At 44.6% G+C, this 26,557-nt stretch overlaps 1 protein-coding gene across 3 annotated transcripts in view; it reads right to left on the minus strand.

Moving 5' to 3' along the window:
- Window positions 1-26,557, minus strand: part of SLC2A9 (solute carrier family 2 member 9) — a 326,349-nt gene that overhangs the window by 197,365 nt on the left and 102,427 nt on the right. For all 3 annotated transcript variants that reach the window (XM_075194663.1, XM_075194664.1, XM_075194662.1), the window contains exon 8: window positions 14,354-14,486. In XM_075194663.1, coding sequence (XP_075050764.1) covers window positions 14,354-14,486 — 133 coding nt within the window. The remainder of the gene's footprint in view (window positions 1-14,353; window positions 14,487-26,557) is intronic.

Consider the following 26,557-nt stretch of genomic DNA (forward strand, 5'->3'; position numbering starts at 1 on the left):
GCATGGTTTTACCAAAACCAAAACACGAAGGTAATCCAGATCCAAAACCAAAACCAAAACACGGGGGTCAGTGACCATCTTTAGTTTTAATAGACAATGATAATTATTTTTCTCCCCAATAAATTCTAGATCCCAGTGTAATTCATTGAGTGGTTAAAGCAAATTTCAACCCTAAATTTTTAATGCTATGTTTTTCCTTCTCTATCATAAGATATTTAAAATCATGTTGATTTGGATAATACACATTACAGATTTTCTAAAGCAGCGTGATGTGTAATAGATTTAACATTTAACACTAAACTAAGGGGGTATAATATATACACTAATACAATATTATAATATTTAACATATATATAATATATATACTAATATACTTTTGCTCAAACAGTTAACAAACCCTTCAATGGAGAATGCTGAAAGATTGCTCTTGCAAGCAGAATACAAGAAAATTCCCCAAAAACATATTTGAGAAGGAAACATACAGGTAGAACAAAGAACTCACCTGTCCAAATTATTTAACTAGTTTTGAAAGCAAAAAACTTTAATGCAGACTGAAACAATTGCAGTACAACCTGGGGAGTTCATTACAAGTTGAGTCACTAATTGCAAACATGTTATAGGTAATTACTGTTAAGCATAAAAAACAAGCATGCTGGTCGTGGAGAAAAATAATTTTGTTTTCTAATTTATTTTTGCCATTGTCTCATGCAGTGACAAACAATTCTTCCGGCATGATTCATTGTGCAATAATCATGCCGACAGAGAAAATAAATAAATGCATTGTCTAGCAGAGACCACCAGGAAATAGCAGAGGGAAGGAGGTGATAAAGAGAAATCCAAGGGATAGATTTACTAAAGCTTTTAAATAAGAAAAGTGGAGGTGTTGTCCATAGCAACCAATCAGATTCTAACTATCATTCATCTAGTACAGTCTAGAAAATGATAGCTAGAATCTGATTGGTTGCTATGGACACCTCACTTTTTCTTTCTAGAAACTTTATCAACGCTATCTCTAAGTAATGAGAAAATGACTTTAGAATAAATTATAATAACTTTTCTGTTATTGGTATTGTAGCTACCAAGAATGAAGGTGACATTTTATTCAGCTGCAACATCAATTAGTAATATAACAAGCTGCCTGACATTGGTCTTTCATGAGGAAATAAAAGTATATTGTGATTTCATAAATTTGGATTAAATAATGAAAATACAGAACAATGAAAGCGTGTCTTACAAATTCAAGGCTGCAGTGCTACCGTATACAAATAGCGTGCATGTCAAACTACATTTTTTTTCATTTGTTTAAACTTTGCTTATTGAAAGCACACCTTGGAAAACATTTGTATATAGACTTTCCAATGTTATTAGAAAATACAACAAAACCAAAAACATAAAACATATGTGAACATTGAGGGTCAAATAAAGAGAATGAGAAGAAAAGGATGGGGAGGGGAGGAGAGGAAGAGGGAGAGAAACAAAAAAGAGAAAAAAAGGGGGGGGAGGTTGTTGGGGAGGACTGTTCGTAGTTGAATAAAAGTATTAAAAAAAAGCTCAAGTAGGTTTGAATTGATGTGAAGGGATAGGAGAAAAAGTTGGGATGAACAACAGACTCCTAAAAACCAAAACCTCAACGGCTGGAATCGACCTCAGACATATAGCCTTTGTGGGCAGCCCGGTGGCTCAGTGGTTAGCACTTCTGCCCTACAGCACTGGGGTCATGAGTTCAATTCCTGACCATGGCCTTATCTGTGAGGAGTTTCTATGTTCTCCCCGTGTTTGCGTAGGTTTCCTCCGGGTGCTCCGGTTTCCTCCCACACTCCAAAAACATACTGGTAGGTTAATTGTCTGCTATCAAATTGACCCTAGTGTGTCTATGTTAGGGGATTTAGACTGTAAGCCCCCATGGGGCAGTGACTGATGTGAGTGAGTTCTTTGTACAGCGCTGCGGAATTAGTGGCGCTATATAAATAAGTGGTAATAATAATAGCAATCAGTCTTTGAATTCCAACCATTGGAGCAATGTGGTTACAGAGTCAGAGGATTTATCATTTGCAGAAGTAATCAGATCATCCATCAACATATAGTAATCTATCCGTTTATACCAATATATGAGTGATGGGGGACTGAAACATGTAGGACTGGAATGACAGCCTTTGCAACATTGCTATAAATATATTTTTCAATATGTATTTCAAAGAAAAAATGTCATGAATAGAAAACTGCATTATTAACCTCACATACATTCGGGCTGAGGGGAGGCAGAAAGGGCAGATACCTTCACCACAAATCTAGCACTGAATACAATCATTTCCTTCTTGCATTGTAGTATAACAAATTCACTAACCATAGTCTGCACATATGCAAGGCCTGTCTCTGCCTGTGTGTGTGTGTGTTAGGGAATTTAAGGCCTGATTCATTAAGGATCTTAAATGAAGAGGTATCTTATTTCAGTCTCCTGGACAAAACCATGTTACAATGCAAGGGGTGCAAACTAGTTTTCTGTTTTGCACATAAGTTAAATACTAACTGTTTTTTCATGTAGCACACAAATATCAACTTTAAATTTCAGTGTACAAATAAGCTATCAAGTATTTGTGCGCTACATGAAAAAACAGTCAGTATTTAACTTATGTGCAAAACAGAAAACTAGTTTGCACCCTTTGCATTGTAACATGGTTTTGTCCAGGCAACTGAAATAAGATACCTCTTCATTTAAGATCCTTAATGAATCAGGCCCTTAGACTGTAAGCTCCAATGGGGCAGGGACTTATGTGAGTGAGTTCTCTGTACAGCGCTTCCGAATTAGTGGTGCTATATAAATAGCTGCTACTGATGATGATGATGATGATTCATACGCCAGACCAGCTCCAGACCTCTATGTAAAAAGTGTATTGTCCCATGAGAAAATGGGACTGTGGGGGATATGTAATATTTGTGTGTCTTTGGGTTGTAGTTGCTGACCAATGTTCTCCAAATTCTAAAGAGGTTTACAAACCAATAACCAAAAAAAAATTATTCGTAGAAAGGAAAAAAGAAGAGTTAGATGTCTTTGAATGGCACATGTTCATAGGAATACCTTTATTATTTACAATCTGCACACCTCCTACCCTTATTTGACATTTGCTATAACGATTGTACTCTTCATAAGATGCAAAAGTAGATTATGTAAGAATGACACATGCTTGCAGCTCATCCTTCTCTTTCACCATTTTTTGTTAAATATATTATCTCCCTCTCTAATGACAGTGCGGTCAGCCATAAGAAACGAAGGAAACAGAGATTTCTCCTGCATTACTTTTCATGGGTTACCGCATAGAACTTTATGGGGACTGTGATGTAAGAAATTTACTGAATTTACTTTTTGCTGCAAACTAACGCCATTTCAGGATTGCGTTAGCTTACCTGTGTCTATGGGGTCCACTGAACCCAGAATGGCTTTGTACAATCCTATGCACATGTGTGAACTTTAGCTGCGCACTGCACCTTTAGCATTCGCCGATAGCGCTTGGTTGCCGTTGAACAGTAAAAACTATGTGCATGATCGCTATGGTTCCTGGACAAGCCATAATAAATTGCAGAGGTACTGCATTATGTATTGCTGTGATTTGTAACACTACATAACGAGTGATATAGCTGCTTAATGATAAATAAATCTCTTATTAACAAAAAGCATGCATAGGAGAGATTGTGGTGGTACTGGTTGCTCCTCAATCCTTCTCACAGATCACAAGAGGCAGCCGGTAAAGGCAATCGATGGCGATACCTGGCAATAGCTAATTAGAGCTCTTCTCCCTATGATAAATAGACCCATTTAATAACTCATCATCATCATCATAATTTATTTATATATCGCCACTAATTCTGCAGCGCTGTACAGAGAACTCATTCACATCAGTCCCTGCCCCATTGGAGCTTACAGTCTAAGTTCCCTAATATAGACACACACTCACACACAGACAGACAGACAATAGGGTCAATTTTGATAGCAGCCAATTAACCTACCAGTATGTTTTTGGAGTGTGGGAGGAAACTGGAGCACCCGGAGGAAACCCACGCAAACACAGGGAGAACACACAAACTCCACACAGATAAGGCCATGGTCGGGAATCGAACTCATGACCCCAGTGCTGTGAGGCAGAAGTGCTAACCACTAGGCCACTGTGTTGGCCACTGTTCTTTGTCCATGTTTTAGAGTTAAAGGTCAGCTCCCCCTACAGTAAAATCCCTGCAGTTTGTTAGTTGTAGACTCACCTACCACAGGGGCAAACTCAGGATTTGTAGAGGGGGGTTTCCACACCATGCCACCAGTGGGCGTGACCAGCATGCATGGGGGCGTGGCTCCAATTCTTCCTATCCCCATAATATACATGGGCAATGCTGCGTGCACTACTGTTAGGTTTACGCAGCTCTCCCTTTTCAAGCAGAGCCGTGTGAAGCGGGGGCAGGGTCCAGCCACCTCAATTATATAGTGCCCCAGGATTGGAGGGGGGTTTCAAGGCACTAGGGAACCCCCTCAGTTTGCCTATGTACCATAAGGTATGTCTGTAGTTAGCACAAGTAAAAAACAATCAAGGGCTCGATTTACAAAGGGGCGATTTGTTAAACCCCCTATTTTAGGCGGATTTTCCAGCGGTTTCAAAACCGCTGGATTTACTAAAGGCCAAATTACTTGAAAACTGCCTGAAGTTTAATAAAGTGCCACATTGCAAATCACCATCCTCATTTTTAACATGATAAAAATACAAACGGTCAGATTTACTAAACTTCGGTTTAACAAACGGTCAGAAGAAAACACTAGAAAATTTGCCAGAATAAAGCGTTGGTTGTGAGGTTGCTCAAAGTTCATGCTGTTTGTGTTATCTTGTCATTTACAATATAAGAGACCATTGAATTGTGGGGGCAATTATTATTTTTTGATAAAGGGGGCAAAATTATTTTATAATGAATGTATGCGGGCAAATTTAATTTTTAATTACTTCAAGGGGGCAATATTATTATATTATTATACTATGGGGCAATATGAATATATATTTATATTAAGGAGACAATTATTTGATTGCTAATGTGAGCAATACTTATTTATGATGGGGACAACACTTATTATTTCATGGACACCATTTATACTGCATACATGTTGTACTACAAGTGCCAGAATGCACTTGCACCCATGTTGTTTGAGTTATCTAGCAGAAGCAAACCTAAGAAAAACCCTGCCATTTTTCTGGTGGTTTTGACTTTAACATTCCAGACTCAAACCTCCCTATAGTAATTGTGCGGTGGTTTGGAAACCTCTGGTGATGTGCGGCGGTTTAAAACCGATTTTTAGTAACTATAGCCCCAAATGTTTTATTTAATGAAAAGCTTGATATTTAAAAAATATGTTTAGGATTCCTTTTATGAGCTTAAACTTGAAAATAATGAATAAACAAACAAATAGCATTAGCTTCTCTCTAGATTTGTTTCTCAACTTATAGGATAACAAAATAAACATTGATAACAGTTATGAATAATATACTGAGGCAAAATGCACTGTTCAATTTTGACTGTGCACTTCTGTCATTCATCAAAAATTACACGTTCCTTAGCTGCCTTCTAGTGACTAAGTGGAAGGGTCAGATAGGTGCTTCTGATTTCTTATTAACCCTGCAGAGTGACTCGTGTTCTGAGGTGAGCTTCAGCTTTAGAGGCTAAGCTGTATCGTCAACTCTTGCCTGTCGAGTATGCTGAACCAATGTCAGGTGCGAGGTACAGAAGGTACCTCCCAACATTCCTACCCATAGGACAAACATGTCCCCAGGTAGGACAGCGGGACAGAGGCCTAAAATCGGGATGGTCCCACCTAAATTGGGACAGTTGGGAGGCATGTGTGCGGGTATGTCCAAGTTCCAAAAGGGAGGCTCTGAGATGCAGCCAGAGGCCAGCGAGGCTGTGGAAATTCCAAAATGTTAAGACCGAGACAGGGCAGAAGGCTGCTAACCTGTTCCAGATCAAGTGGTGAGTGTGAGTGTTTGCTCTGAGAGGCACCAGGCAGGTGTGAGGCTGTACTTACAGCTACCTCACTTGTAGCCATGAATTGAGTAAGGTAACAGGAGGCATGTGAGTACTCTAATGAAACCAGAGCTATGTAGAGGCAGAGGGGTGAGTGAGATAAAGTGATAGCCCCACTACATGAGAGTGTCAGCTCTTATGCCAAATTAAATTACTGCCTAGGTAACAAAGGGAACTGTGCTGGAGAGTGACGTTGAAAGATGTAAATGAAGATTTATCTCATTCATATTCATGAAACCAGAGATCTTGGTGCCCATTCATTTCAATACTGGTAACTCTACACTGCTACATCTGCGCACAGGGTCGGCGGAACGCGGTAAGTGGGGTAAGCAAGGCAGGGGGTGCCAATACTAAGGGGCGCTCCCCACCGCCTGCGGTCCCCACTTATCCACCGGCACAATAAATAAAAAATTAGAAAAAAAAACCCGGCGGCATCCGGCACCCTTTCCCCCCCTCCCCTCTGCTCCCTTCTCACTGACGTCATCACGTCCCGACACTGGCAGTAAAGAGCGGCGCAGAGAGGAGCCGCTGACCGAGCCAGCGAGAAAAGAAGACGGAAGAAGAGAAGAGAGAAGAAAAGAGAAGGAAAGAAGGTCATAGAAAGGTAAGTAAATAATGGAGGGGGGAGGGCAACGGTAATGTGGAAAAAGGAGGGGGACGGTATGTGTAAAAAGGCGGGGGACAGCAATGTTGATAAAGTAGGAGTGGGACAGCAACGTCCCCCTCTTGATGAAAGAGGGATGTGTGGATGAGAAGCCGGCAGCAGTGGTATGAGGAGAGGGCACAGTGTGATGGAGGAGAGTACACAGTGTGATAAAGGTGCACAGTGTGATGATGAAGGGGCACAGTGTGATCAAAAGGGGGCACAGTGTGATCAAAAGGGGGCACAGTGCAATGAGGAGGGGGCGCAGTGCAGTCAGGAGGGGGCACAGTGTGATGAAGGAGGGGACACAACCAAACTAATTTGCCAAAAATTGAAAATCTTATTACAAAGAATACATATTCTTCATTTATATTATTCATATAGCAATTAATGTTTGCAGTTTAAAGTATTTATTTGTATTACTCTCTTTAGTAAAGTGTATTATATGATTTGTATTAAAAGAAAAAGCATTATTGAATGAACAAATAACTAATAAAAGAGGAGGGCGCAAAATGATTTGCCCTGTCTGCGCATTACACACTTTGCTGTTACTAAGCCTGAATGAGCAGGGGAACGCTGGTTAATACACCACCAACCAGGCAAACAATGGGTTACAAAAGCAAATCAGATCACTGACAAAGTAATGATTGTTTTGGCACCAGCACGATATGCAAATATTTGCAAAACATGAACACAACAAGGCAAAAAAACATATAAACATTCTAAAAAAAAAAACAGTTACCTAATTGAGATGCCTGGCAGCCAGTGTCGGACTGGGGCATGAAGGGCCCACCGGGGGACTGCAAAGCTAGGGGCCCACCAGAGGGGGTGTGGCCAGCATCATAGAGGCGTGGCCTGACACTAGAGGGGGGAGTGGTCAGCCCATGAAGGACAGCTAGCATCATAGTGTAGTATATAAAGAATGCAGTGTGTATATAAAGAGTACACAGTCTTGACCTCCCCCTTAGATTGGGTAGAACAGTCACCAAAAATCTGGATTGTCCCACTAGAATCAGAACATTTGACAGACTGTCCTACCTGTTCTTGTCACCACCTGTGGCTGCTGGTTTCTTAAGTTGCGACTTGTCTGGATCCCGGAATGTTGGGTGCCCTATTTTGAAAAAAAAATGGGTACATTTAGAAAATTCCAACCAGCCCCGGCGTAAAATCTATAGCACCCACAATTAATACTTAGGCCTTCCTCCAGCCCCAACATTAAAGATAGAGTATTCTCACTTAATAAATAAACCTATTTCCCTCCCTCCAAACAGCCCCAGCAATAAATGAATATCATTTACATATAATACATATACCTATTTCCCACAACAGGCACTGCCATTAAATAATTCATATTCACATTTAATAAATAGACCTCGTGCTCCTCAAACTCAGCCCCACATTCAATCAATAGCACCTAAACCACCCCAGGATTAAATTAAAGGTCTGTCACCCCATCTTAATTTAATAGGCCCCACTCTTAAATTAAATAGCCCACCAAAATAAATTAAATTGCCCCACCATCACCCCACAAATAAAATAGCTCCCATTAAATAATTAGCCCCCACCTAAACTCCACCATTAAATTAATAGCCTATCTCCTACCCATGTACTATTAAGGCAACCCCACTCCTTTCCCTCATATCACACATTATATTAAAAAAAACATTCCCTCATTATAGCAGCCCACACTCCTTTCATTCACACCATATTGTGGCCCCCCCCTCCCATTTCATTCACACAGTATAGCAGGCCCCCCCTCCCCTGTCACTCACACAAATAGCAGGCCCCCCCTCCCCTGTCTCTCACACAGTATAGCAGGGCCCCCCTCCCCTGTCACTCACACAAATAGCAGGCCCCCCCTCCCCTGTCTCTCACACAGTATAGCAGGCCCCCCCTCCCCTGTCTCTCACACAGTATAGCAGGCCCCCCTCCCCTGTCTCTCACACAAATAGCAGGGCACCCCCGTCCCCTGTCTCTCACACAGTATAGCAGGCCCCCCCTCCCCTGTCTCTCACACAGTATAGCAGGCCCCCCTCCCCTGTCTCTCACACAAATAGCAGGGCACCCCCGTCCCCTGTCTCTCACACAGTATAGCAGGGCCCCCCTCCCCTGTCTCTCACACAGTATAGCAGGCCCCCCTCCCCTGTCTCCCACACAAATAGCAGGCCCCCCTCCCCTGTCTCTCACACAAATAGCAGGGCACCCCCGTCCCCTGTCTCTCACACAGTATAGCAGGCCCCCCCTCCCCTGTCTCTCACACAGTATAGCAGGCCCCCCGTCCCCTGTCTCTCACACAGTATAGCAGGCCCCCCCTCCCCTGTCTCTCACACAGTATAGCAGGCCCCCCTCCCCTGTCTCTCACACAAATAGCAGGGCACCCCCGTCCCCTGTCTCTCACACAGTATAGCAGGGCCCCCCTCCCCTGTCTCTCACACAGTATAGCAGGCCCCCCTCCCCTGTCTCTCACACAAATAGCAGGGCACCCCCGTCCCCTGTCTCTCACACAGTATAGCAGGGCCCCCCTCCCCTGTCTCTCACACAAATAGCAGGCCCCCCTCCCCTGTCTCTCACACAAATAGCAGGCCCCCCTCCCCTGTCTCTCACACAAATAGCAGGGCCATCTTTCATTCACACTTACCTTATTGCTGCATCTCACATGCTTGCTGTGCGATCAAAAGCAAAACAGGAAGTAACGTGCGTTCCACGGTGAAACGCACGCTACTTCCTGTTTCCTGTTTAGCGAAAGTGACTGGTCCCTGAGGAGGGGCCAGCCACCCACTGCCACGCTGACCCCGCCGCGCGGCACCTAGCTCCCGGCCCCCACCGACACAAGAATCATTTTTTTAGCCCCGCCCCACCACGGAGGAGGGCGGAGCTATCTGCCATCAGGGCCTACCGGTGGATTTCCCGGTCCACCGGCGGCCCAGTCCGACGCTGCTGGCAGCAGTTAATAATTACAAAAATAAGTGCACTTCTTCAAGCAGACGAGAAAAGCCATGGGCCATTTTAATCCTTGTCAAATCTTATTCTTAATCAAAAATATGGCATCACAAGTATGGCTCTTTTTTTTTTCACTTCGTCCGCTTCTGAATGTCAAGTGAAAGAGAAAAGAAGGCAAATTGGCTCTATTACATCAATCAGAGAGACTTCTTGAAGGATGCAAATCAAGAGTGAAATTGGTAAACACAGCTGAGGCCAATTGCCGTGGGCGCAGGTAAGACAGACAATTTCTGACCAGCGGGTCAAATTCCTTATTGTATCAGATTTATTTGTAAATACAGTACAAAGGTGTGGAACTGAGCTAACACAGCATTGCTAGGCAATGGGTGCATATTGGCCTGTGTGGGTGCAAATATATGCTTTGTTATCACCAGGGCCGGACTGGCCATCTGGCACTTCTGGCAAATGCCAGAAGGGCCGATGGCAGTGTGGGCCGGTCCGGTCCCCGCGATACACCGATTAAATAAAAAAAAATTTTTTTTCACCTTTGTGTGTAGCCGTCATGACGTCACACGTCATGACGGCTCTGTGCGCCGGCCCGGCTCCCGCGTAGGACTAGCTGCAGTGGAGGCCAGCTGTCAGTGCTTTGGTAAGTGTAGAGAATATGTGTGCAAAGAGGGGGGGGAGACAAACGGAATATGTGTGCAGGGGGGGGGGGAGACAAACGGAATATGTGTGCAGGGGGGGGGGGGAGACAAACGGAATATGTGTGCAGGGAGGGGGGGGGGAGACAAACGGAATATGTGTGCAGGGAGGGGGGGAGACAAACGGAATATGTGTGCAGGGGGGGTGGGGAGACAAACGGAATATGTGTGCAGGGGGGGGGGGAGACAAACGGAATATGTGTGCAAAGAGGGGGGGGAGACAAACGGAATATGTGTGCAGGGGGGGGGGGAGACAAACGGAATATGTGTGCAAAGAGGGGGGGGAGACAAACGGAATATGTGTGCAGGGAGGGGGGGGAGACAAACGGAATATGTGTGCAGGGAGGGGGGGAGACAAACGGAATATGTGTGCAGGGAGGGGGGGGAGACAAACGGAATATGTGTGCAGGGAGGGGGGGGGGGAGACAAACGGAATATGTGTGCAGGGAGGGGGGGGGAGACAAACAGAATATGTGTGCAAAGAGGAAGGGGAGACAAACGGAATATGTGTGCAGGGAGGGGGGGGAGACAAACGGAATATGTGTGCAGGGAGGGGGGGAGACAAACGGAATATGTGTGCAGGGGGGGGGGGAGACAAACGGAATATGTGTGCAGGGAGGGGGGGGAGACAAACGGAATATGTGTGCAGGGGGGGGGGAGACAAACGGAATATGTGTGCAGGGAGGGGGGGGAGACAAACGGAATATGTGTGCAGGGAGGGGGGGAGACAAACGGAATATGTGTGCAGGAAGGGGGGGAGACAAACGCATAATGTGTGCAGGGAGGGGGGGAGAGAAACGGAATATGTGCGCAGGGAGGGGGGGGAGAGAAACGGAATATGTGTGCAGGGGGGGGAGAGAAACGGAATATGTGTGCAGGGAGGGGGGGGGGAGACAAACGGAATATGTGTGCAGGGAGGGGGGGGGAGACAAACAGAATATGTGTGCAAAGAGGAAGGGGAGACAAACGGAATATGTGTGCAGGGAGGGGGGGGAGACAAACGGAATATGTGTGCAGGGAGGGGGGGAGACAAACGGAATATGTGTGCAGGGGGGGGGGGAGACAAACGGAATATGTGTGCAGGGAGGGGGGGGGAGACAAACGGAATATGTGTGCAGGGGGGGGGGGGAGACAAACGGAATATGTGTGCAGGGAGGGGGGGGAGACAAACGGAATATGTGTGCAGGGAGGGGGGGAGACAAACGGAATATGTGTGCAGGAAGGGGGGGGAGACAAACGCATAATGTGTGCAGGGAGGGGGGGAGAGAAACGGAATATGTGCGCAGGGAGGGGGGGGGGGAGAGAAACGGAATATGTGTGCAGGGGGGGAGAGAAACGGAATATGTGTGCAGGGGGGGAAGAGAAACGGAATATGTGTGCAGGGGGGAGAGAAACGGAACATGTGTGCAGGGGGGGAGAGAAACGGAACATGTGTGCGGGGGGGGGGGAAGAGGGGCAATAAATGTCTGTGGGGGGGAGAGGGGGTGATTGAAAATGTCTGCAGGGGGGGAGCAATGGCTGTAGGAGGGGGGAAATAAAAATGGCCAATGTGTGTGGGGGACAATATATGACTATAATGTGTGTGGGGGACAGTTTATGACTATAATGTGTGCTATTAAGTGAATGTGGGGCTGTTTGGAGAAAATGAGGTCTAATTATTAAATGTGATTATGAATTATTTAATGCCAGGGATGTTTGTGGGAAATGGTTATTTTTATTAAACATAAATGCTATTTAATTTCTTGCTGAGGTTGTTTGGAGGGAGGGAAATAGATTTATTTATTAAATTGGAATACTATTATTTTAATATTGGGGCTGGAGTGAGGCCTAATTTTATAACGTGGGTGCTATATTGTGTTAACACCGGTGCTGTTTGGAGTTTTCTAACTTTCATGTACCCATTTTTTTCCAAATAGGGCCCCCAACATGCCAGGATCCAGACAAGCAGCAACTGATCTAAAGACACCAGCAGCCACAAGTGGTGACAATGACAAGACAGGTAAGAGAGAGCAGGACAGTCTGCCAACTGTCCTGAATTTGGTGGGTGACTGTCCCGCTTAGTCAGGATTTGGTCTGACTGCAAGGACAATTGGGAGGTATGTCCTACTTCACATTGTACTGCTTGTGAAGGCAGAACTGTGGGCACCTAACAGTAGTGCTCACAGTATTGCCTATGTATTTGTTGAAAATGTGTCTAATAACCATATTACATAATAGGAGCCCCCTGTCTTAAGTGCCTAGGGCCCCCTGAGACTAAGTCCAGCTCTGGTTAGCAGGAGGGAGCGGATAGCTACTCCCAGTTCCCCGACAGGACACAGCCTGCAGAGCAAGCCGAGGAGCTCTAAGTCTCATGAGATTTATTAATCTTGTGAGACTAAGAGTTTCCCTGCTCACTCTACAGGACATTCCCACTCTGATGGATGTCAGCAGCATCAGAAGCATAGATAAGTACAGTGGACTCAGGGTGTTGTAATGTGCTTCTGGGGTGGAGGGGTGGCATGATAGGGAGGGCCTGATAAATGTAATGTTTTATTATAATGTATGTAATGTATGTATCAATGCCCCATGTTGACCACGCCCCCTGCATAATGTGGCCACGCCCTTAGCGGCACCCAGTTTTTTCATGCTCATCAACAGAGATGGGCCTGTATGCTTGAAATGCCAGGGCTGATTTTTAGTCCCAGTCCGGCCCTGGTTATCACTACAGAATGGTTAATCATCATAGGTTCAGCAACAGGCAGCGTGCCATGGGTTGGCCATTGCTGCAATATACTACACAATAAAATGACATATCTTCACTAAAGTGTCAACGATAAATACACTGAACTGCACAGTTCATCAAAAAAATCTGCTGTGTGTTATTCTCAATATTAAATGTAAATTCAGACATTATTCCAAGAATTACTGTCAGATGGGAAGAAGCCACGGTGAAGAACACACAAGAAATATCTGACATATATGTACTCAAACTCAATGTACCCGATTCATTAAGTCATGCACAGAAATCGGACATACACAGGTCCGCATTCAACAAGGAGCGGATGTAAAGAAGATATGTTTGTTGATGAATACAGGTTTAGGTCTGCTCTGCTCTAACAGACAATACAAAATTAGTGTTCTGTTTTGCACATAAGTTAAATACTGACTGTTTTTTCATGTAACACACAAATATCAACTTTAAATTTCAGTGTACAAATAAGCTATCAAGTATTTGTGTGCTACATGAAAAAACAGTCAGTATTTAACTTATGTGCAAAACAGAATACTAATTTGCAACCCTTGCATTGTAACATGGTTTTGTCAAGGAGACTGAACTAAGAAGCTTCTTAAGTTAAGATCCTTAATGAATCAGGCCCATAGTCATTAATGACTATAACGTTTTTTTTTTTACAATAAAATACATTTATTATGATGTTATGAATGTCTACTATACATATAACTATTTTTTACAGCTAGTCCTGATTGCAACCAGGTGTCCTACCATGTATAAGCAACTGTCATCACTCCCCAGTGCACCTACTCCATAATTTGCAACAAGCAACCTCTGTCTGCCTTCTGCTCCTGCAAACCTCTGTTCCTCCACAAACTTGAGTGCTTTGGTAGAACATCTATCTGTTCCTACACAACTTGAGGTGCAAAGCAACACCAAAGTGCGTTTTGCACTTTTATTCAATATATTCATTCTATAAATTCACTAGGAAGTATTGCGATGGCTGAGGCATGAGGCACGAGGCACTAGTTCCTAGCAAATTGATAAGTAGCATTTTCATCAATATTTGTTCAGCTCACAATATTGCTGCTCTAGCTGGATGTCAAGGTGAGAAGTCCACTTTCAATGTGCTAATAAAGTTTCCGCAGACGACACGATTCAAGCATTTAAGCTGTTTGGATTTTAAAGTGAAAAATAATGTGCACCTGTCACTTCTCATAACAGTTGCCATGACAACAAGGCTAGATAAACTGAATCTGTCCATGTCTGTGACACCTCACATTAATAGATCATTCCGCAGTGACATACCTTTTTCAGCTCTCTTGGTGTCCTGTTTTTCTAGCAAAAGGTATCGCGGACTTTCTGGGAAGAATGGTAAAACTGCTATTTGTATCACGGCAGGTATCAGAATGAATCCAAACAAACAGGGCCACTTGGATTCCTAAAACATGGAAAAGCAGATTTAGTAACAGAACAAGCAACGAATAAATAATATGCCCTGGGCATGAAAAGCTGCCACTCAGAGGATATACATTAAAGAAAGTAAGCAAAAAAATGAGTACATTTAAAATGTGATGACAGACTTATAGTTGTGGTAGTGCATATCCACCTAGTTCAACGTTAAATTTCAGTGTACAAATAAGCTAAGTATTTGTGTGCTGCATGAAAAAAACCAGACAGTATTTAACTTTTGTGCCAAATAATAAACTAATTTGCACCTCTTGCATTGTAACATAGTTATGTCCAGGAGAATACGTACTCATTTTTTTTGCCTTACTTTGCTTAATGAATCAGGCCCTCATTGTTCTATAAGACAATAGAAGACTTTCTATGCTGGGAACTTTGCAGAAACAGTTTTAGAGAAGTTAAATCACTTTGCAGAGAGTGTGGAAGGGGAAACCTATAGGTACAATATAACTGTGTATAAACACCAAGAATGTAGTTATATAAACATTTATAAATGTATTAGCTTGAAAATAAGCAACACATGTTTTTAATACAGCATCAACAATAGCTACATGATACATTAGACAGCACAGATCATACAAAATATAAACAGATATGGAGGACTACATACAGGATAGATAAGAAGAGCAATGGCACTGTACACCTGGTAATACTGTACTTAACCAATATTAACAGATAGTGAGAAACACTGAACACTAATCATACTAAGTAAGATAGTAGACTCCTGTAGGCCCTGTGCCCTACAACACTGTGTCTCACAAATTAATGTATTTTAGAACACAAGTTGGTCAGGTTTGTTCTTTACTTTATTTTAAGTAAAACACTATAAAGCTATGAAATCACAACAATAAGAGCAACAAATAACAGATATGCTACAGACACTGCTCCCCCTTTATCACACTGCTCCCATTTCATCACACTGCTCCCATTGCATCACAGTGTGCCATCTTTCATCACATTGCTGCCCCCTTCTTCACACTGCTGCCCCCTTCATCACACTGCTCCCCCTTCAACCCACTGTTGCCCACTTCATCACTGCGCCCCCTTCATCACACTGTTCCCCCTTCATCACACTGCTCCCATTTTATCACACTTCTCCCATTTCATCACACTCCTGCACCATTCATTAAACTGCTGCCCCCTTCATCACACTGCTGCCCCCCTTCATCACACTGCTGCCCCATTCATCACACCAGGCCTCTTTCATCACACTGTTCCCATTTCATCACACTGCTCCCCCTTCATTACACTGCTCCCCCTTCATCACACTGCTGCCCCCTTAACCACACTGCTGCCCCCTTTATCACACTGCTGTCCCCCTTCATCACACTGCTGCCCCCATTCATCACACCGGGCATCTTTCATCACACTGCTCACATTTCATCACACTGCTCCCATTTCATCACACTGCTCCCCCTTCACCACACTGCTGCCCCCTTCACCACACTGCTGCCCCCTTCACCACACTGCTGCCCCCTTCACCACACTGCTGCCCCTTTCATCTCACTGCTGCCCCCTTCATCACACTGCTCCCCCTTCATCACACTGCTCCCCCTTCATCACACTGCTGCCCCCTTAACCACACTGCTGCCCCCTTTATCACACTGCTGTCCCCCTTCATCACACTGCTGCCCCCATTCATCACACCGGGCCTCTTTCATCACACTGCTCACATTTCATCACACTGCTCCCATTTCATCATACTGCTGCCCCCTTCACCACACTGCTGCCCCCTTCACCACACTGCTGCCCCCCTTCATCACACTGCTGCCCCCATTCATCACACCGGGCCTCTTTCATCACACTGCTCACATTTCATCACACTGCTCCCATTTCATCACACTGCTCCCCCTTCATCACACTGCTCCCCCTTCATCACACTGCTCCCCCTTCTTCATACTGCTGCCCCCTTAACCACACTGCTGCCCCCTTTATCACACTGCTGTCCCCCTTCATCACACTGCTGCCCCCATTCATCACACCAGGCCTCTTTCATCACACTGCTCACATTTCATCACACTGCTCCCATTTCATCATACTGCTGCCCCCTTCACCACACTGATGCCCACTTCATCACACTGCTGCCCCCCTTCATCACACTGCTGCCCCCATTCATCACACGGGCCTCTTTCATCACACTGCTCCCATTTCATCACACTGCTCCCCCTACATCACACTGCTCCCATTTCATCATACTGCTCCCCCTTCATCACACTGCTCCCCCTTCATCATACTGCTGCCCCCTTCACCACACTGCTGCCCCCTTAACTATACTGCTGCCCCCTTTATCACACTGCTGCCCCCATTCATCACACCGGGCCTCTTTCATCACACTGCTCCCATTTCATCACACTGCTCCCATTTCATCATACTGCTGCCCCCTTCATCACACTGCTGTCCCCCTTCATCACACTGCTGCCCCCATTCATCACACAGGGCCTCTTTCATCACACTGCTCCCATTTCATCACACTGCTCCCCCTTCATCACACTGCTCCCATTTCATCATACTGCTCCCCCTTCATCACACTGCTCCCCCTTCATCATACTGCTCCCCCTTCATCATACTGCTCCCCCTTCATCACACTGCTGCCCCCTTCACCACACTGCTGCCCCCTTCACCACACTGCTGCCCCCTTCACCACACTGCTGCCCCCTTCACCACACTGCTGCCCCCTTCACCACACTGCTGCCCCTTTCATCTCACTGCTGCCCCCTTCATCACACTGCTCCCATTTCATCACATTGCTCCCATTTCATCACACTGCTCTATCTGCAGTGAGGAGGGTGCAGGGAGCGTAAGCGAGGCATTCAGAGGAACAGCAGCCACACTGGAACAGCAATTATAACGCAACACATAACACTGCTCACTTACACTGTACACTAATAACCATTTAGGGTGGGTGTGCACAGTGTGCTAAATAATATATAGGAAGTTATATCAAACAAATGCTTTGGGGGGCGATGAATACAGGGGCACCTGACCCTGACCTGAACATTTCATGTATTGAGCAGGATATCTTAAAATGTAGAACAGATGTCTTTTATACTGGAATTCTATTTCTGATATTATCTGGAAGCTGCTATGATTCATTTGTCTGCTTTGAACTGTCATACAAATGACTTTACAAGGCAAGTAATTAGCAGTAATATTCCTTCTAAGGTCATTTAAAATTTAAATGGCCTAACCTATTGATTTCTACCATACATCAAGCTAGCAATTATGGTGATGGTAGCTTCTTTTGTTTAAAAATTCTGTGATTTTTTTTTTGTGCTAACCTCAACTTTTAAAGCATGATTTACAAGATTCATGCATTTCCAATGTGCTAAAAGTTTGGATACAATAATTGAGTTTTCGTGTTCATTTTTTAAAGTCATGCCTGTTTTCTACATTACTATTAACAACTAAATTTCTCTACATTCCATTTACACCAAGAACGAGGTTCTGTTTATACTACAGGAAAATCCTTTTACTTATTCTAGTGTGTTGTAAGAACTGACTCATGGTATAAGTTATTCTTGTAGCTCTTTTTATCTACAGAACCTAGGCAGAATTTTGAATTGAATGAAACAGATATTCAAGATTTTCCAGTGAAGTGAGTTGAATTTCCTATTCATTTAACTGGACAATGCATTTCAATGGGCACAAAAAGTCCATTGAAATAAATACTATTGTGGAACTAAACATCAATTGTGATTAGCTGAACTTTCACCATTAATTTCAATTGAATTGTGAGAACACTTATATCTAGGGTACTTCATCTTGGAGTGGCTTTCTGACTTACATGAGGGTTTTAGTTAGAACTTGATTAGTCACAATGTGTTTAATACATAATTGAATAAAGGAATGCAATGGATTGTTTACATATAGTAAAATATATAAGTATATTGAAAACACCAAGATGTTTGAAGCAGAATTAATCCTGCATATTCAAACGTTCAGACTTCTGAAGGGAAACTCGCAATGCTTCTTGGACCAGCTTCTAAACTCTGAAAAATCGCCTATCTGGACCACAAAGTTCCTAGGAATAAAGAGGCCAAATGACCATTTTCAAAATTCTTATTAAGAATACAAATAAAAGCTTATCTTAAATTCTAAATCACTGGATAGTGTTTGAAAATTATTTAGTCAACTCCGCTCAGTGTCATGTCCTGGTTCTGGGCTGGAAGTGACATCACCAGCTGGTGTGAACGGCTTCCTCCAAAACAAGAGCAATCCAGAGATTCAGGAACCACTATAAGGACGGGCGCCTGCCTCCTATGACACAAGCATGCTTGGCAACCAGACACGCAACCTGAACTGCGCATGAGCTTTCTGTTGCTAGGCAACGGGACGCTATTCCTGGTCCTGGCGGCGGTAGTTCACGTCACTGATGCGGGGTAATTGTGTTTACCTCCTTCCTCTATTTATACTCAACTCTGGCATCATTAGAGTGCCAGTGTTTTGGGTCCCCTAACTCCAGCGCTGACTGTACTTGTTCCTGGTTCTCCCTCCTGGCCTTGATGATTTATTCCTGTTTCTGACTTTGGCTGCCTGACTATGCTTTTAGATTTCCCTTCGGTCCTTTCCTGTCCGCACAGTTTGACCTGGATTGTCTGACTTATCTATCCATCTAGTTGCTTCACTGTTTACTGTCTTTGAGGACCGTGACCTGTGTGTTTCCCACAGCAAACTACCTTGCGGTGGTATCTAGCAAAGACCATAGGCACGTTTGATTCCGCACCTCCATGTCGAGTTGAGTCACAAACAGCAAGCAACCCTCCAGTTTCATAAATAACGTGACAGCATACTCTGGCTATGCCTATAGATGGAACAGGTGAACCTTCTGCCGGTGACCACCTTCTTCATCTCGCCCGCCTGGTCGAGCAGCAGGAGGTGGATCAGGCTCAGTTATGGCAATGTGTCCAAGGAGTAGTCTCCTGCCTTGATTCTCTGCAAGGTTCTCTGTCAACACCCCAAGCTGCTGTTACTACTACTGCAGTTACCACTTCATCGGCTTCCGCTACTACCAACGCTTCTTCCTCTGTGTTATGTATTCCTTCTCCCGAGAAATATGACGGCGATCCCAAGAGATGCAGAGGATTCCTAGTCCAGTGCGTTATTCACTTTGAATGTAATTCTGCCGCCTTCCCATCAGAGTGAACCAAAGTTGCCTTCCTAATTTCCCTGCTCAGTGGTCAGGCTCTCAACTGGGTCTCCATTATGGGAGTGTATTGACCCTATCCTTGAAACTTCTACCCCCTTTATCGTGATGTTTCAAAAGATTTTTGATAGCCAGGACGAGTCTCCTCGGCAGCCACAAGCCTTTTGAGTCTCCGTCAAGGTTCTTTACCGGTTGGTCAATATGCTGTGCTTAGACCGCTCCGCTAAGTTTCTTTACCGGTTGGTCAATATGCTGTGCTATGACCGCTCTGCTAAGTTTCTTTACCGGTTGGTCAATATGCTGTGCTATGACCGCTCCGCTAAGTTTCTTTACCGGTTGGTCAATATGCTGTGCTATGACCGCTCCGCTAAGTTTCTTTACCGGTTGGTCAATATGCTGTGCTATGACCGCTCCGCTAAGTTTCTTTACCAGTTGGTCAATATGCTGTGCTATGACCGCTCCGCTAAGTTTCTTTACCGGTTGGTCAATATGCTGTGCTTCAAATTTTGTCCCCACTGGGGACAAAATTTGAAGTCCCCACAAAGCTTCTCAAGGCTAATCAATGCAGTGGACCTTGCTGATATGCTCAGCATAAAAATCTGGTATGTCCCCGCGAGTCACATTTGTCAGACCAAAAGTGTGCATGTGTCCAATGTGGAGGGGAGGGGATAAAGTGTGTTCGAAAGAAAGGTGCATACAATTGGCACATCTTCGCAATAGGGGCAACTTTGCACACAATGCTGAGGCAATGAGGGCAGGCCATGGCGTTCTGGTCCCGTGCAAACTTCCAGATACTGAGATGGATGCTAAAGGCTTCATGCACTGTGTAGCCTGCCAGGGCTTGCTTGCAAGGAAATACCTTCCAGTCCAGTCACTGTGTGCCTTTGCTCAGCCTGTTTCACCTAACATCAGTGAAGGCTTTTGGAAGCTCTTGAGTGACATGAGGCAGAATGGAGTCTTACTCGCATTCAAAAATGATCAATGCATCATGCAGATGGGACAGCATTTGTTCAACTGGTTGGGATCAGATGTTGGCAGGCATGACAACATCCGGCAGAAGCTTTGAGAAATGGACAGGCTACTGCTACAGGTCAGAAAAACTAGCCCTTTGAGGATGGAAGACTTTACAGCCCCATCAATCTTTCTGCACGTAGTAGATGCTGTGAAGCTGGTGGCTGGCTAAGACGAGGAGACAGGTAGATTTAAGACGCCCTTGCTGGCACTCAAGGTTGGGCACAGCCTGTAAAAGATAGTGAGCATTGTGGAGTGCTGAGCCATGATGAAGGGCTGCTCTGCTGTGGTTGAAAAGACACAGAATTTCAGGAAGCTATATGAGGCGAGAAGGAATGAGTTGATCTCAGCGGCTGCCTTGAAAACTCTTAAAGAGTCCAAGTGGAACATGCCTCAGCTCTTACCTATCATGGAAGATGTGAAAAAGATGCACTTGTACCTAGATGAAAAGCAGCAAGCCTACCGAAGTGGGCTATTCACCAAGCCTACAGTTAACCACTGAGCACTACTTGCAAAAGTCATCCTGGCACAGGTGATCTTGTTCAATCGAAGAAGGGAAGGGGAAGGTTCAAACATGTTGCTGACTACCTTCTCCTCAAGAGATACCTCGGATCTCCACGAAGATGTGTCCCTAGCGCTTTTCGAGGTTGAGAGGAAACTCTGTCGGCACTCCACTCGCATTGAAATCCAAGGAAAATGAGGGAGAAAAGTTCCCATCCTGCTGACACCAGCCATGCAAGCTGCAATAGAACTTCTCACCGAAAAGCATGACACATATGGAGTGGATAGCCAAAATGTCTACATGTTCGCCAGACCAGCTGCCTTGTCACGCTTCAGAGGCTCTGTTTGCTTACGACTGTGTGGAGCCAAGCATCTCAACACGCTGTAAAGCTTCGAAAGCCCATTGCCACTCTCCCGAAGGTCCTCAACCGAAACGACACAGAACTGGATCAGTTGGCAGACTTCCTTGGGCACGACATCAGGGTGCACCGGTAGTAGTATTACCGCCTCCCAGAAGGTACCCTTCATCTCGCCAAGATCAGCAAACTGTTTATGGCACTCGAGAGTGGCAGATTGGCCAATTTCAAAAGCAAGAATGTGGACAAGATGCACATTGATCTGGACGGTAAGTGGAAAATCTGGTGTCTGAAGTATGCTTTAGACTTTTACCTCAGTCATTTACATATATTTATTTTCAGAACCGGTCCAGCTACAGAGCAACATGTCAGATAATGAGCAATCCGCTGTGACAGAGGGACAAGTGGCCAAGCCTTTAGTCGACACTTCCACGTCAGAAGAGAGGCAGTGTATGGACCTGGCAACACAGGACCAGTGCCCAGCCATAGCTTCCACAGGTCGGTGTAGCACACAATTTTGCTAGGCAGAAGAACTTTGCCTTCTCTGTATTTTGCAGAACCATAATGGAGCACTGTACTTCCTTTCAGGTTGCAAAAAAGTGCGGAGGAAATCCTGAGACAGAGAGGAAGTTCAGGCTGTGGAGAAACACTTGATGAGGTTTATACAGACATGCTAGGTGCCCGGAAAGCAAGACTGTGTTGCGTGCCTCATGGCTGAACCATCCATACTCAAAGATCGGAACTAGTCGGGTGAAATTCTACATAAAAGACCGCATAACAGTTTTAAAGAGGGATTAAACTTGTTGAAATGATGCAAAATGGTTGAACAGGACTGTAGCCTCTATGGTTAAGTGTCGGTGTAAGCGGGCATGCGGATGTCTTCAGACAGCCAGAATACACAAAACTTTCCTTACCATTGTTATTATTTATTCATTTATGTATGTGGGAATGTGGAAGTCCTCAGACAGTCAAAATACATGACACTTTCCCAATCTTGTAGTTCTTGTCAGAACTTTATGCAAAGTCAAAGTGCAAATCTCAATTGGTAACTCTGGTGACAAACCGCTCTTACACATACCCCTATGATTGTTCTGTCGACAGGGCATTGGGAAAGGGGTGTCCCTATACGCCATGTTCCAGACATGGGTCCTCACGATACAATAAAAACAAGTATGTGTGTGTGTGTGTGTTTGGGAATTTGGGGCAGGGACTGATGTGAGTGAGTTCTCTGTACAGCGCTGCAGAATTGGTGGCGCTATATGAATAAATGGTGATGATGATGATGATGATGAATTCCTCCTCATCCGCTGGCGCGTGGTTCTTCTTTGTAAGGAAGAAGGACGGTTCTCTCCGTCCTTGCATAGATTATCGCCAGCTGAACAAAATTACCATCAAAAATTGCAAGCCACTACCTCTCATCTCTAATCTATTTGACAGGATTAGTGGCGCACAGATTTTTTCAAAATTGGATTTCCGCGGGGCTTATAAGCTTATCCATATCCGTGAAAGGGATGAGTGGAAGACCCCCTTTAACACCCAAGATGGGCATTATGAGTACCTCGTATTGCCTTTTAGCCTTTGTAATGCCCCAGCGGTTTTTCAGTCATTTGTCAACGAGATTTTCCGGGATCTTTTGTATAAGTCTGTTGTGGTTTGCCTCAATTACATTCTGATCTTCTCACAAGACCTTTCTTCCCATCGGATTCATGTCAAGGAGGTAATCTCTTGTCTCTGCAGGCACTAGCTTTACTACAAACTATAGAAATGCATCTTTGAGGTCACTCAAGTCAGACTCCTGGGTTTCATTGTATCTGGTTCTGGGTTACAAATGGATACAGAGAAGGTGGTAGCTATCAACGACTGGCCAAAGCCACAAAGTCTCAAGGCCATCCATAGATTTGTGGGGTTTGCCAATTATTATCGGCAGTTCATTAAGGTGTTTTCTACTATCATTGCTCCTATTACTGCCCTCACCCAAAAATCTGCCAACCCCAATAAATGGACTCCTGAAGCTAGGACAGCCTTTAACCGGTTAAAGCAGGCCTTTTCTTTCGCACCTGTCCTCTCTCAATCTGACCAGCAAAAACCCATTTTCCTAGAAGTCGTTACCTTCTCAGTTGGGGTCAGAGCAGTTCTCTTTCAGAAGTATTTGTCCGGTACCCACCACCATTGTGGTTTCTTCTCTAAAAGGTTTTCTGCTAATGAAAAGAATTATGGGATCGTTGACAAAGAGCTCCTAGCCATTAATTTGGCGCTAGAAGAATGGCATCATTTCCTCGAAGGGTCGTGAAGCCTAGTGTCTCAACCCTCATCAGGCTCGGTGGGCATCCATTTTCTCTCACTTTAACTTCATCCCTACTTACCATTCTGGTTCCAAGAATTTTCGGGCTGATGCTCTTTCCCGTTCCTTCGATAACTCTGATCTCTGCACTCCTTCTGATCCTCAATCTATTTTGGAGCCCACCAGTATCGTAGCCCTTACTAAGACTTCTACTAAGACTCCTCCCAGAGGTTGCTTGCATATGGAACCATACTTGCGACTCAAAGCTTTACGTTTGGCACACTCATCTAAGTTGTCCGGACATTCTGCTGTCAAGAAAACGTATGCATTTTTACGTCAATGTTACTGGTGGCTCACTCTGTACTCTGATTTTCGCAAGTTTGTGTCGTCTTGTATGATCTGTGCTCAGAATAACAATCCCAGGCTTGCACCTTCTGGGATCCTGCATCCTCTTCCTACCCCTGGCGCTCCTTGGCTGTGCATATTATGGATTTCATCACGGATCTTCCTCCCAGCAATGGCTATACTACCATTTGGGTCGTGGTCGATATATATTTTCCAAAATGGCTCATTTCACTCCATTGGTCACTCTTCCTATTGCTTCTCAGCTGGCTCTCATCTTTATAAAGGAGATCTTCAGACTTCACGGTTGCCCTCTTGAAATCACCTTGGATCGAGGTGTCCAATTTGTCTCCCACTTTTGGAGGGCCTTTTGTAGAAATCTGGATTTGGACCTAAAGTACTCTTCTGGCTATCATCCACAAACTAACGGACAAACTGAACAGGTAAATCAGGAGTTTGAGGTGTTTTTACTATGTTTTTCTTCCAATAATCAAGCGGACTGGGTAAACCTTCTTCCTTGTGCAAAGTTTGCCCATAACTTTCATGTCCCCGATCCACTGGCTTCTCCCCTTTTTCTCAGTATTTGGGTTTCAACCCACCCTCCAGGATTTCTCGCCCATTGTCTCTTCCTCTGGTCCCGCGGCTGATGCTTTGGTTCAGGATTTTTTGTATATTTGGCCTGTGACCAAGGCTATCCTGTTGGAATCTTCCCAATGCTACAAACGGTTCTCTGACCATCATAGGATGCTCCGGCCCGTGTTCCATGTTGGTGACAAAGTCTGGTTGTCTATAGGTAATCTTAGACTTCAAGTTCCCTCCATAAAGTTGGCTTCGCACTACATTGGACCTTTTTGCATTACCCATGTCATTAATCCGGTTACCTACAAACTTCGTCTGCCTTCCTCCCTCAAGCGATACATTTCATGTTTCTCTTTTGAAGCCGCTGATATTTAATGAGTTTCACTGACTCCCTCCTTGTCCTGCCCCCATTCGGACCTCTATGGGCGACGAGTATGAGGTTAGTCGAATTTTGCATTCTTGCATTCTCCATGGACCTCATCAGTTTGTAGTTCATTGGAAGGGTTTTGGCCCAGAGTAGAGCTCCTGAGTCAACAAAGAGAACCTTCATGCCGCACTCCTTTTGAAGCAGTTTTATAAAAACATTCCTACATTTCCTTCGTAATGGAGGAGGGAACAGGGGTACTGTCAGGCTGCTCGGCAACCAGACACGCACCGCCTGGGGGATGGTACTGCGCATGCATGTTCCACTGCTAGGCAACAGGACACTATTCCTGGTCCCGGCGGCAGTAGTTCACGTCAGCGCCACCGGTATTTATGTTTACCTCCTTACTCTATTTATACTCGGCTCTGGCACCCTGATGGTGCCAGATTATTGGGTCTCCTTACTCCAGTGTTGCCTGTATTGCTACTTGCATGCTGAGTCTGAGTCTGACTTCATGCTGAGTCTGACCTCGGCTATATCCTGACTTGTTCCTGGTACTCCCTCCTGGCTTTGGTGATTTATTCCTGTGTCTGACTTTGGCTGCCTGACTATGTTTTTGGATTACCTTTTGGTACTTTCCTGCCCGCACAGTTTGATCTGGAATGCCTGACTTATCTATCCATCTAGTTGCTTCGCTGTTTACTCTCTTTGAGGACCGCGACCTGCTTGTCTCCCGCAGCTAAGTCCAAACTTCCTTGCGGTGGTCACTAACGAAGACCAGAGGCAGGTTACATGCCGCACTTCTATGTAGAGTTGAGCCAAAACCAGCAATCAACCCTCCAGTTTCATAAATAACGTGACAGTGTTTCATCTGTGAACTTCAACAGGGTCCCTGAGGAGGTTCATGGATTTTTGTTTTATTTTTTTTGCACATAGCTGACTTCATATTAGTAATATGATTAAATGTTATTGCAGTCAGTCTCATATTGTCTGAAATGAATGGTAACAGAGAACAGTAGCTTTCATTCAGCTGCATAACATAACTGTATACTATCCATGCAACTTGGTGAAAATATACAGAGAAATCTCTAATGACTGAGTACTGCTTTACTCTATTTCTCCACCTCAGCCCCATCTTCATTAGCAAGCCAGTTTTTAATCATTTATGAGAGAGTAAGCACCAAATGATTTATGGTAAATTTGATCTAAGCAACACATATTGTTCACTACTCTGTCACCATAAGTTAATTACCAACTATCTCAAAGATCTCTTCTTGCTGAATAAAACCAGACCATTCTCATGCCTGAGATACACTTTTACTAGCCACCAGAAGGAGCTCAGTTTTGTATGTACGGCAAATAGTTCAGCCAAGCCGCAGTCACCATTGCAAGCTAAATGACAAACTAAACAATATACATTGCTGCTGAATAAACAAACACATCAAAATACATCAATAGGGATAGGGTA

The sequence above is a fragment of the Mixophyes fleayi genome, chromosome 1, assembly GCF_038048845.1.
Source record: "Mixophyes fleayi isolate aMixFle1 chromosome 1, aMixFle1.hap1, whole genome shotgun sequence".
In the NCBI taxonomy this organism is placed as follows: Eukaryota; Metazoa; Chordata; class Amphibia; order Anura; family Limnodynastidae; genus Mixophyes; species Mixophyes fleayi.